Source organism: Pithys albifrons, chromosome Z (assembly GCF_047495875.1).
Source record: "Pithys albifrons albifrons isolate INPA30051 chromosome Z, PitAlb_v1, whole genome shotgun sequence".
In the NCBI taxonomy this organism is placed as follows: domain Eukaryota; kingdom Metazoa; phylum Chordata; class Aves; order Passeriformes; family Thamnophilidae; genus Pithys; species Pithys albifrons.
The window spans coordinates 9,199,270-9,211,421 of record NC_092497.1 but is presented as its reverse complement, the minus strand read 5'-3'; the positions used below and the strand labels follow the sequence as shown (position 1 = coordinate 9,211,421).

General features: G+C 44.4%; 1 protein-coding gene across 1 annotated transcript in view; it reads right to left on the bottom strand.

Annotated features, from left to right (window-relative positions):
• Positions 1–12,152, bottom strand: part of DNAI1 (dynein axonemal intermediate chain 1) — a 148,085-nt gene that overhangs the window by 103,433 nt on the left and 32,500 nt on the right. The window contains exons 10-12 of the mRNA XM_071580462.1: positions 10,743–10,830; positions 9,880–9,997; positions 8,004–8,047 (exon numbers count right to left, since the gene is read on the bottom strand). Of these exons, the coding sequence (XP_071436563.1) occupies positions 8,004–8,047; positions 9,880–9,997; positions 10,743–10,830 (250 nt within the window). The remainder of the gene's footprint in view (positions 1–8,003; positions 8,048–9,879; positions 9,998–10,742; positions 10,831–12,152) is intronic.

Here is a 12,152-nt window from a genome sequence, read left to right as displayed (position 1 = left end):
CAGGCCTTTTACTATTGAAGATGTATTTAATTTAAAGACTTTGCATGTTGGGCACATGACCCCGAACAGACATGGAGAGATTTTCCCAAAGCTGGGACCTGTAACAGTGTTTTAGTGCTTTATACAAATGTGTGCCAAATAGCAAACTGAATCCAGGTGCAATAACAACTTCTCTTTGAGGTGTGTGGGCCACATTAATCTCTACCAGCCTTTTGTAGTATTTGACTCAGAAAACTTCAATAGCTGCACTGTGGGGTCAGAGAAGGCTGAAACTTGCACACAGCCCATTATGCAACTGGGGAGCTGCAGCCCCACCAGCTCCAGAACAGTTCCCTCACAAGAACTAGATGTGTACAGAGCCTTATACAAGACAAGGAATTTCATCTAAGCAATATAAAATGCTTCTCTGCCTGACAAGGTCTTCAATCTCTATTCCCAATATAGAAATAAACTCATGTAGCTTAGAAAAAGATTAGCAGGGATTTCTGCTCCCAGAAGTCTTCTCTGCCTGTTCTGGGAACATAATTTAAATACATAAACATCTCAGAAGAGACTTTCTGTGATCTGGTTCAAAGATCTGAAGTTGTTAGGCAGTATCCAATCCACTTAGGGCTTTCACTTAAAGCTCTTTGGTCATTCAGCAGAAAATACCAACTTAAACAGCAGTTTGTTATGTAAATCCATTCCAGACTATCTTCCTGCATCACAATTTGTAAATCTACCACTGCAGAGAAGAAAATTACCCACAAACACCTGGCACATTTTGTAACACTAAGTCTCCTTAAGCTTGCAGCCTATACTGTTAAATCAAAGTTTTCAGGCTTTTAAGGTTCTCCCTCTCAAACATGTGTCCTTGTCACAAGGATTGCTTCTCATCTACAGGGCTATGCTGCCAACAGAGACAGTGCATGCAATCATCATCAGTTGGACCAGGCTTAGACTCAAACTCATGTTTTAAAGTACTATCTTGCATGGAGAGGGACTAATCACTTCCTGCAATTGTTTTCAGTTTTATTTTTTATGACTTTCTAATGTATCTGTGAGTTTCAGAGAGCTGGGCTCCCTAAATACCCTTCTGGGCAAAACGTCCAGCATACAGATAGATAATTTCATCATGCAATGGGGAACAGCTGGCTGAGGGGTAGGGCACAAAGGGTGGTAGTGAATGGGGTCACTCAGGCTGCTGATGCGTCACTAGAACAGTTCTGCAGGGTCCCATCTTGGGCCCAGTGCTCTTCAATGGCATCACAAACACTTTGGACACAGGACCTGAAGGTACACAAAGTGAGTTTGCCCATGAGATTAAATTGGGAGAAGTTGCTATTTCCCATGAAGGCAGAGAGGCCCTGCAGAGAGACCTTGACAAATTACAGGCTGAGCAATCACCAACCAGAAGGGGTTTAACAAGGGCAAGTACTGAATTCTGCACCTGAGACAGGACAACCCTGGATGTTTGTACAGACTGGGGAAGGAGAGGGTGGACAGCAGTGCCATGGAAAGGGACCTGGGTGTCCTGGTGGATCGCAAGTTGGACATGAGTCAGCAGTGCCCTGGCAGCCAGGAGGGCCAGCCCTGTCCTGGGAGGCATCATGCACATCATCACCAGCTGGGTGAGGGAGGGGATTGTCCTGCTCTGCTCTGCACTGGGGCAGTCTCACCTCGAGTCCTAGGTGCAGTTTTGGGGCTCCACAATATAAAAATCATATTAAGCTCATAGAGAGCATCCAAAGTAGGGCAATGAAGATGGTGAAGCACCTTGAGGGGAAGCCATTTGAGGAGCACATGAGGGCACCTTGGTCTGTTCAGACTGGAGAAGGGGAGACTGAGGAGAAATCTCATTGGAATAATAACTGTCTCATAGGGTAGTCCCGTGCTGTAATGGAGAGCCCTCCGGACTCTGGATCACAAGGTCATGAGTTTGAGTCTCAGTGAGACCGTCCCCTGGCAGCTCAAGCCTCCCTGCCATCCCATCCCGTCAGATCTCGGATGCTCAGCAGGGTCAGCTCTGGTCAGTGCCGGGTGCTGTGACAGTCCTGAGGATTTCACTGTCACTGTCCAAGCTCACTCAGCCATGGCAAATGAACCTCAGGACTGAAATGGTGGGGCCAGTTCTGTGCACGCTGTGCCTTACCTAAAAAAAAATCCACTGTGCAGGCTGGAAGGGCACACTCACATGGGGAGAGCCCTTCCCAAATCTTCGTTCACAAAGTTTGGCCATATGATAACTGACTCATGAGGAGGAGAGAATGGGTAGACTCTGACCTCTTCTTTGAGGTGACCAGTGACAGGACCCGAGGAAATGGCCTGAAGATGTGCTGGAAGATATTAGGAAAATGTTCTTCACCCAGAGGGTGGTTGGGCACTGGAACAGGTCCCTCACAGAAGCAGCCACAGCATCAAGCCTGACAGAGTTCAAGAAGTGTTTGGACAACACTCTCAGACACATGACATAATTCTTGGGGTTGTCCTGTGCAAGGTCAGGGGATGAACTTCTATGATCCTTGTGGGTTGCTTCCAGCTCAGGATTTTCTGCTTCTATGATTCTAACTTGTTATTTCCATAACTTGACTGAGAACTCATAGAAAATTTGAAGGATTTATCTACATTACAGGAGCAGCTAACAAGTGGTTAACATGAATTAATTATCACAGGCCTTATCTCTGTACAGTGAGATTCTTCCACTGTGAGGACTCCAGTGCTGCTGAGTTACCTCACCTACTATTTGGATCCCTAGACCTAAGGAGAGGGCAAATGTCTTGTTAAAATTGCCATCCCTCTTGTCAGGTTGACTTATGAAATAGCTGTGCTAACAAAAATATAAATGTATTTGTTCAGCATTCAGTTAAGTATTTCATGAGATTTGATTTTAAAACTTGGATGACATGGAATTAGCAGAGCACATACTAGCTGGATTAAAAACTGCCAGTCTTAACTTTTGGCTGTTTAAAGCACTAGCGTGTGTGGTCCCTTAGGAAAATGCTCTCAGAGAGAAAGGGGTGAATGAGAGCTGGGAGACATTTAAAGACACATTTCTTAGGGCTCAAGAGCTCTCAATCCTGATGTGCCAGAAGTTGGGCAGGGGAAGCAGGAGGCCAGCCTGGCCAAGTGAGGACCCCCTTAGCTGAAATAACTACACAGGCATGGAGGCAGGGATATACATTCTGGGGAGGTTATAGGGACATGGCCTGAGGTTGGAAGGAGGGGATCAGGAAAGCGAAGGCACAGCTGGAGCTGCATTTGGCTAGGAATATAACAAATAACAAGGGTTATTCCATAGCACCTCATGTCACTGGCAGGGGTGGGGGTGACAGGGAGTCCCTTCTGGCTGAGTAAGCATAACAGGGAGCAGTCAGATAATGCCAGTTCTGAGCAATCATGTAAGAATTGTTTGCCTATCATGTACAGCTTGTTATTAATATTTTTGCTGTCACTGTTTATTTTCTTATCTCATTGTTGTTTCCAGGAAATTGTTCTTACCTCAACATGTGATCTTCACCTTTTGTGCCCTCAGTTCTCCTCTCCATATATCCACAGTGGGAGGGAGGAGGAAATGGAACCGAGCAAGTAGCGTGTGGTTTGCAGCTGCAGTGGGAACACTAAATTGGGAAATACCATTCCTACACCACAACACTCACTTGTTTATTTGGACACAGATTTTTATCTATTTATTCACCTACTTACACTACAGCAAATAAAGTCCTCTTACAAAACACCTGACAGTGCCTCTCATCTCAGCAGCACAGCAAGGAGCCTTTGGGATGGGGGGAAGGCACCTCCACTCAAAACCTTCTCCAAGCCCTGCTCCAAACAGGGCTCTGCACATCCCATGCCTTCTCTTCTCTCTGGCACCTGCACTATGAAGGATCTTTCTTCAAACTCTTTGGAAAACCACTGCCTGGGTCTCGCCACTGTCATCACAATCATCTCTTCAGCCCTTGTCACCTCAACATTTCCCACCTTCCATCCTGTTTTATACTGACTGATGATCGTCTCTTGAGTTCTAAGGCCAAGGAAGACACAGACCTGCTGCAGCAAGTCCAGAGGAGGCCAGAAGGAAGATCAGGGAGCTGGAGTGCCTCTGCTAGAGGATAGAATGAGAGTTGGGGTTGTTCAGCCTGGATCTGGGAAGATTTCAGCCTTCCAGTACTTAAATGGAGCTTATAAGACAGTAATTTTTTTACATGGCACATAGTGAAAGGACAAGGGGATAACCTTTGTAAACTGAGAGTTTAGATTGGTTATGAGGAATAAACTCTTTACTATGAGGATGATGAGACACTGGAATAGGTTAGTCAGAGAAGCTCTGTGTGCCCCATCCCTGGAAGTGTTCAAGGTCTAGTTGGATGCCCTGAGCAATATGATCTAGTCAGTGGCATTCCTGTCCATGGCAAGGGAATTTGAATAGGATGATCTTTAAGGCTGCTTCCAACCCAAACCACTGTATGCTACTGTGATTGCTTAGGTGTGGCTCTCAAATTCATATTTGGCAGAGAAATATTTTGCTAGAAAACAGACTATTTGACCTAGTAGAAGTCTCTGGGGATTGAAACAGGCTGTGTACAAACACAAGTGGTGTAATATGGAACTGATCTTAATTTTTATTAAATTTTTTGAGTGAGTGAATTCCCAATTCACTCCTAATTATTTTTTTCACTATTTGATTTCTAGATAGAGGGAGCTGAGGCTTCCAGCAGAAAAAGAGGGGGAGGTAAACAGCATATCTCTATACATACCCTCTCAGTCCCTGCAGGATGACTTTTCTCCTCTATGAGTGAGCTAGTTTTGTTACGAGTCATTTTCTTGATTCTAATCTCTAAATTAATTCCCAGTTTCTGCAAATGCCTGTGAAATACAGAAGTGAACAGGAAGATGCAGCACCTTGCTGTAAAAGACATTTGGCTCATTTTCTCCTCTCCCTGTTTCCTCTGAAGCACCCTGAGTCTGTCCTATTTGAGAATATCCTTATCCCAGTGACTGACCCTCCATCAGCCTCACTCAGTGGAGGGCAATAAATAAAAGACTGTCCATGTTCATTGGGCAGTGCATTTGAGAAATGGGGAAATACAAGACTGTCCAGTTAAGTACACTCAGCCTCTCTGTGTTTACACGTCCCTGCATTGTAGGACAGTGCATGACCTGTGTTCCACCATGACTCCTCAGCTTCAGAACGTCTGTTAAGTGCCAGCTCAACTCTGTGAAAGCTCTGGTCTAGATACACCACCAATTCAGTATGGTCACAGAATTGTAGCAACTCGTACTGTGGATGCAGCCACACCAGTATAAGGACCTTGCGCTAGCATTGCTTATCCTGATTTTACACAAGAAATCTAGAACAGTGTAGTATCTCTATGGTGTTTACTTATGTCTACATGAAACCCAGGGTGGTCCTGTGGTGTAAAGGAGAGCACTCTGGACTCTGAATCCCAAGGTCCTGAGTTCGAGTCTCAGTAGGGACCATCCCTGGCAGTTAAAGCCTCCCTGCCATGCCATCCCGTCAGATCTCGGATGCTCAACAGGGTCAGCCCTGGTTAGTACCGGGTGCTGTGACAGTCCTGAGGACTTCACTGTCACTGTCCAAGCTCGCTCGGCCGTGGCAAATGGACCTTACGACTGAAACGGTGGGGCCAGTTCTGTGCATGCTGTGCCTGACCTAAAAAATCCACTGTGCAGGCTGGAAGGGCACACCCACGTGGTGAGAGCCCTTCCCAAATCTTCGTTCACGAAGTCTGGCCATGCATATACACACATGAAGTCCTGTTTCAGACTGGGCACTGTGAAGAACTAAACCTTTGTCAAATACCTCAGATTGCCAGTGCTTTGTATGCAACTCTGTACTCTTCACACATCCTTGTGGTGGCAAGTTACATCCATTAAATCCAAAGAAATTGTAGCATAAAATATATTAGCCATACAAACACTGCTTTTCCCTACTCATGTGCTGACAGTTGGAGCTGCACATGAAAAGCCAACTCTGAAGGCTGTCAGAGACAAACTTGCATTAGGAAAGTGAACTGAGGTGATTGCAAAGACCTGAGCTTATATTCATAGTGGTCTCATCAGCAAGGCGGCACACAAGCCCAACACCCACCACAGCCTCTCTGAACCCTGCACTGCAGGCTGTCAGTCTAGCCAGAAACCCAGAAATCTCATTTATGCAAAAACAAAAACAGAAAAACAGCTCCTCCTGATGGGAATAGAAATTAATTCCAGCCAAGCAGCATAAACCCTGAATTGCAAATTACAATGACATTTCCTTGTTCAGAAGAGGCTGTCTCATGCCAAAGAAATGCTGGTTTAGCATCAGAAACACAACCAATAAATCACTGGTGAAAACTGCAGAAATAGGACTCAAAAGCAGGAGGAGACTACGGCGCTGTTTTTAAATAACTCTCCGCCCGGGAGTGAAATTGACACACAGTAACCAAGGGACCGTTTCTTTCAAAAAGTATACTTTGGGCACCAGGACACATGTGTTACTTGTATCTTGGCAGTGCCCCCAAATGCCTGCTGCACAAAAGACTGTTGGTGATGTCATTATGCACACAGCAGACCCAAAGATACCCCAGGCTTTGTGTGACTCCACGATTTTTTCCTCTGGCCTGGATTTCTCTCACGTCATTTTAGTGATCTAAGGGACAGACATCTAGGCTTGGTGCTCTGCCTAGGTCACTGTTTGGGAGAGATCATCCCTTCCACAGGGCCACTCTGCTCCTCACAGGATGGATGACCTCTGGATGTGCTGATCTCTCACTGCTGAGCAAAGGGGAGTTTAGAGCACAGACTCAGCTTCTTAGCTGTTAGTTGACTACAGGTGGCTGAGAGGAACTATGTCCTCTGTCCACTGTTAAATGGAATAAGAAGTCTTCCGGATCTCTTGTCCATGTAGATGGCAAGCCACTGACTCAGGGTCTGCCTTCTGCTGCATCTGTGCCTTGTCTTTGGCATAGAGCACCCTGGCAGAATTAACAAGCACACCTGACTTGCTTGGTGTAAGAGGTCAGAACAGCTGCCTGAACAGGCTAAGGAGACAGGTCACCTCCCTCCAGCTTGTACCTCTGCTCTGGCACCTGGCTGGCAGGGTAGTGGGAAGGCACTGCCCAGCTCCAGCACTCTCTGAGCACAGAGAGCACAATAAGAGTTTGCTGTGCTGTACAAGGCAAGGACTATCCTGAGTGCTTCTCACCATGCTCTCTTTTGCAAAAGAGGAGTCTAATCTGCTCTTTACAATAGATGCTGCCTGCTTGCCAAATGAAGGAGAGCCAGGCCAATTTCGGCTTTCGGCAAACTAACAGGAACATTTCCAGAGCTCAGATGGATTGAGAGTAAAGAGAAAACTGTAATTTTAAAAGGAAAATGAAATACTGCAGTATTGCAAGCAGAGCACAATCCTTACTAGTTTAAATGAAGACAACCCACTTGGTTCCATTGCCAGACCACAGAGAAATACATAAGAATAAATACATACTTGGGACCATACCAAAAGTCCCTGTAGCCAAGTATTTTATATCAAATAGTACTGAGTAAAAACTGTTTAAATACTGTGTGAATTTCAGCAAATACTGGTCTGACCCCTTGTATGTATTCATAGCTTCCAGCAACTCACAGCTATCAACTTACTCAGTCAGAAGGTTTATCCTTCCAACAGCCAACTGTTCCTCCATGAGTTTAGCTACAGTCTTTTGAAACCATGTGCAACTCTGACCTCCAGATCACAAAGGAGGGAATAATAGTTCAAAATCTTCCTTATGTGTCATATTCTCCTGTTTTAAATTTGTTTTAGTCCTCCAGTAACTGCTGTCTATGCCTTTCTGAATGTTTATGTCATGGAATGGAAAAGTCTAATCCCTGTATTGAGTTAAATCTCAATTTACTGTTTTGAAATTAGGTGAGTCCTTGCTATGAGATGCAATTCATGCCCCAGAGGATTATCTGAATTGATCTCAGTGCACTTTTTTAATATTTTCAATATCTCATTCTCTCATTCTTTTGCATTTATTACTTACAAGAGCCATACCCCACTGCAAAGAGGTCCTTGTACTTTGGATTCCTGTAATGAGAAGATATAAATAAGATTGCATTTATTATTAACTATGTAGTTCCACAGAAATGCACAATTAACCTCAGAGTCCATTCTCACAGGACTATACACAGTCTGAGGGCTTTACCCTTTGACCATATGCACCAGCAAAGTTTGTATATAAGTAATCCTTCCAAACTCAAGATGCCTTACAAAGCAGAACATCAGAAGAATTGATAAAATAAAACCACTTCTCTCTTAATTTCTTTTTTTTTCACTTGGGATAATACCCAGGAATCATAATGCTCTTGCTCCTTCCACTAAATGCACAATCACTGCTAAACATGTGAGAATAAAAATTAAATTAGAAAAGCGTATTACATAAAGCAATTTTAAGTAATTCTTCTAATTTCAGGGACATCTTTCTGTTATAATTTCCCAGGGACAAGAATAATAGCAATACAAGCTACCTATTAAAGAAGCCTTTTCTCCGAAAGTTGCTTCTAATTTTAGTGTTACTTCGTAATTCTCACACAACTGCAAGTTTGATATGCTACCATATAATACTAAAGAGGTTTGAATTGCTTTGCAAGGCACAAATGTGCTCACACTATCCTACAAACAGCTCAGAGGAGGCCTAGATGCAGGGGATCACAAGGCAGGAGCTAACTAGGAATATCTCATGCTCAGTGTATGCACCAAGACAGGTCTGAGGAGGATCAGGCATTCTGAAAAGTGAAAAGACTCATTTAGGTTGGCAATGAGTGGGGGTTTTTCACAATAATAAAAACAGTGATAATATCTCAGAACAAAAGAGTTGATTTCCAAGTATCAGCAATAATTTTTGGACTGACTAGGAGTAAATATGCAGAATTGGACTGCAGGGCAAATGACTCCTGCACTGAACTGTGCAAGATCCCAATATACAAATACCACTGTTGTCTGGAGGAGAGCCACATGAGGCCTGGCCGAGGTCACTTGTTCAGCTTGGAGGAGACTGAGGAGAGACCTCATTGCAGTTACAACTTCCTCGTGAGGGGAAGAGGAGGGGCAGGCACTGATCTCTGCTCTGTGGAGACCAGTGACAGGACCCAGGGAATGGCCTGAAGTTGTGTGAGAGGAGGTTTAGGTTGGTTATTAGGAAAATGACCACAGGGTGGTTGGGCACTGGAACAGGCTCCCCAGGGAAGTGGTCACAGCACCAACTCTGACAGTTCAGGAAGAGTTTGGCAATGCTGTCAGGGATATGGTGGGATTCTTGGGCTTGTTCTCTGCAGGGCCAGGAGTTGGATTTGATTTGTGGGTCACTTCTAACTCAGGACATTCTATGATTCATCCATCAAAATCTTGTTTGATATCAGTGCCTCAGCATTTTATAGTCTGTGGTGTTACTTGCCTGGTACATGGGATGTTTGCATTTCTCTGTCTGCTGCTTTAATTCTTCTGTGTGAATATTTGTCAAAAATACAGTAACTAACCCCCCTCCTCCTCTAGTTTTTGGTGGTTTTTTTTAAGGACTGACTCCTACAGCATATTGTCCAAAGACATGACACATCTACTAGAGCTTTCCCAAGACGGAATTCTTCCTTGCTCTGCTAACTGCACTCACTTTCCCCCAGTGCTGAACAGAGCCTGCTCTGCCCTCAGTTTCTGCTGAAGGGCACGAGGCTGGCACAGTCAGCTTTACACAATATGCTGTGTCTCCAGTAGCGCCAGGCACACCTTGGTGCTGCCCAAGCAACTGACTGTAATAATTCAAACCCTTGTTCCCAGAGAAACCAGCCCTGCCTTATAATACCACTACATTCCATTCCATTTCCAGGCACAACAATCAAGAATAAGTTTGGAATAAAGAGACTTACCAGGAGATGGCAGTAACTTCAAGTTTCTTGGTTTTTTCATACTGGAAATTCCAGAGTGGGAGGAGTGTTCCTTGCTGGCCTCTGAATTCGTCTGAAGCATCCTCAAAATATTTAAAATCTAAACCAAAATACAATCAAGGAAAAGATCCCAGTGTAGAAATCAGAAATGAATCACCACTTTTTATGTCAGAGAAGCTTTAAAAAAACACTCTGTTATCCTCACAGCCTCTGCATAACCCAATTGCTAGTGTAAAAATTGTCTCAGTTCTTAAGTCTTAACTCCAAACCAGCACCTCAGCCCCATAATTGCATTTTATCAAACACGAAGTCCCTCCCCACACAGGAAAAGTAAAAATCAAACTGATGATGAGCAGACAAAGGATTAATGAGAAAGCAGAAGCTCAGACCAAGGTGTGACCTTAGGCCACTCTCAGAGCTGGACACGGCCTTTCAGGAGGAATCTGAGCAGAGAGAGCAGAACTCTTGCAAAATGACATGGAGACTGAGTATGTTGCCGTGGCTGGGATCCACATGTGCATGGGATGCTGCTTGGCTCTGCTTGTTGTCACCAGCACCTGCATCCAGAAGGAAAGTACCTGCTGAGGGAGGGAAGAGCTGCAGGGAAGCTGCAGCTGTCCTCAGCCAGCTCAGATCAGGGCTAATGTAGCATCCTCTTTGCATGCCCATGGTCTGCTGTACTATTTGCCTTGTGTGAGTCAATAGGTTCCCAGCCCTGCTCATTTTATCTCTGTTTCTCTATCCTATTCTGTTCTGTTCTTTTCTGACCTGTCATTGTTATGACTGCAGACATTTATCTGCAGGACTTCAGGCTGAAGTTAGAAGCCTCTCTAAGTGGGCCATACCTTGTGCAATGTCATCAAACGCGTTCAGAGTCACCATCCGCTCTGCTATTTTAGCAGCCCTTGCGACCCTGGTTATAGGCTCAATGTGCTGAGGAGAAAAGAAAGGAAGAGAAAATTTATTTCCTATATGTTTACAGGTCCATCAGACCTCATGTCACTGAAAAACTTGAGTCCTTTGATCTTGAGTAAGATTAATTTGAAATGCCTCAAATCAGCATCTAATGATAAAGGCATTTGAAATAATGCAATGACTTTATCATAAATTTAGCAAGTTGCCATCCACAGCTGAGCTGCAGTAATTTCAGTGTTTGCTTCTGATTTAGCTCATTTGAAAGGTACTTACCTGTGAAGGCAGTTTTAAGAGTCTTGTCTTTCAAGCTAACTCATGACAGGATGAGCTAAAACCACACACATGATTCCTCCCCTATCTCACTGTATAACGGTTTATTACATGCAGTAAGGAAAGCACAGGGGCTTGATCATGCATCAGCAACCTGGTCTCTACCTGGAGAGCTCTAAGCTCTCATGTGCCAAGTAAACGTTACAGGATTTAGGAGTCCTTTAATCAATCACTGGGTAATTCCAACTTGATGCGTTCAAACATCCATGGACAAAGGAGAAAAGAGAGCCCAGCAGGGGCTGTTTGCCTGTCAGCAGGGGGCTGGTTGGGGCTGCTTGTCTGACAGAGTCCTGTGCCTGATCATCGCAATCCTATAAACACATTCTTACCAAACTGTTCTCAACTATTTTTTGTGTGAGTATAAGTGATCACTAGCAAAATCCAAATGGGATTAACTACCAATTAAGACAAGAAGCCTGGGTGCCAGCAGTGGGAAAGACAGAGCTTAAAAGTACACAGACTGTGCTGGACCATGAGGATGAGGCCATCACAGCTCTGTGCAACAATATGGGAGTGCCCAGGCACATATAAAGTGCTCTGAGACTCTGCTGCTTCAAATACCTGAATCCCCTTCTAATACTGCTGCCAAAAAGCCCCCTCAGTGTTTCAAAGCCGTTCATCTTCAAACACCTTCTAGGGACTGATGGCTGCCAACACCCCAAAATTTCCTTCACAGTGACAGTACTGAAAAGAAATGTGTCATCCTTGAAACAGCTCAAAGAGTCCCCTGATTATGAAAACAAAACGTGAAATGAATTGCCAGAACTACAACAAGCAGTCACAGTCATAACTAAGAACACAACTTCAGATTATGTGTGTCCAGCCCTCTGCTTCTTTCTGGGGCTCTGCACAGACTCAAGGGAGATTAAGTCTTGCTTCAAAGAGCATGAAACTCATGGAATTTTCATGAGAGATGAGAGAAAAAAACAGAAAAAAATTCTAAGAGCTCCTATAGTTTTATAAATCCATAGTTTGCTTATACCTCCAGTAGTGTGTGCAATCCTCTTCTC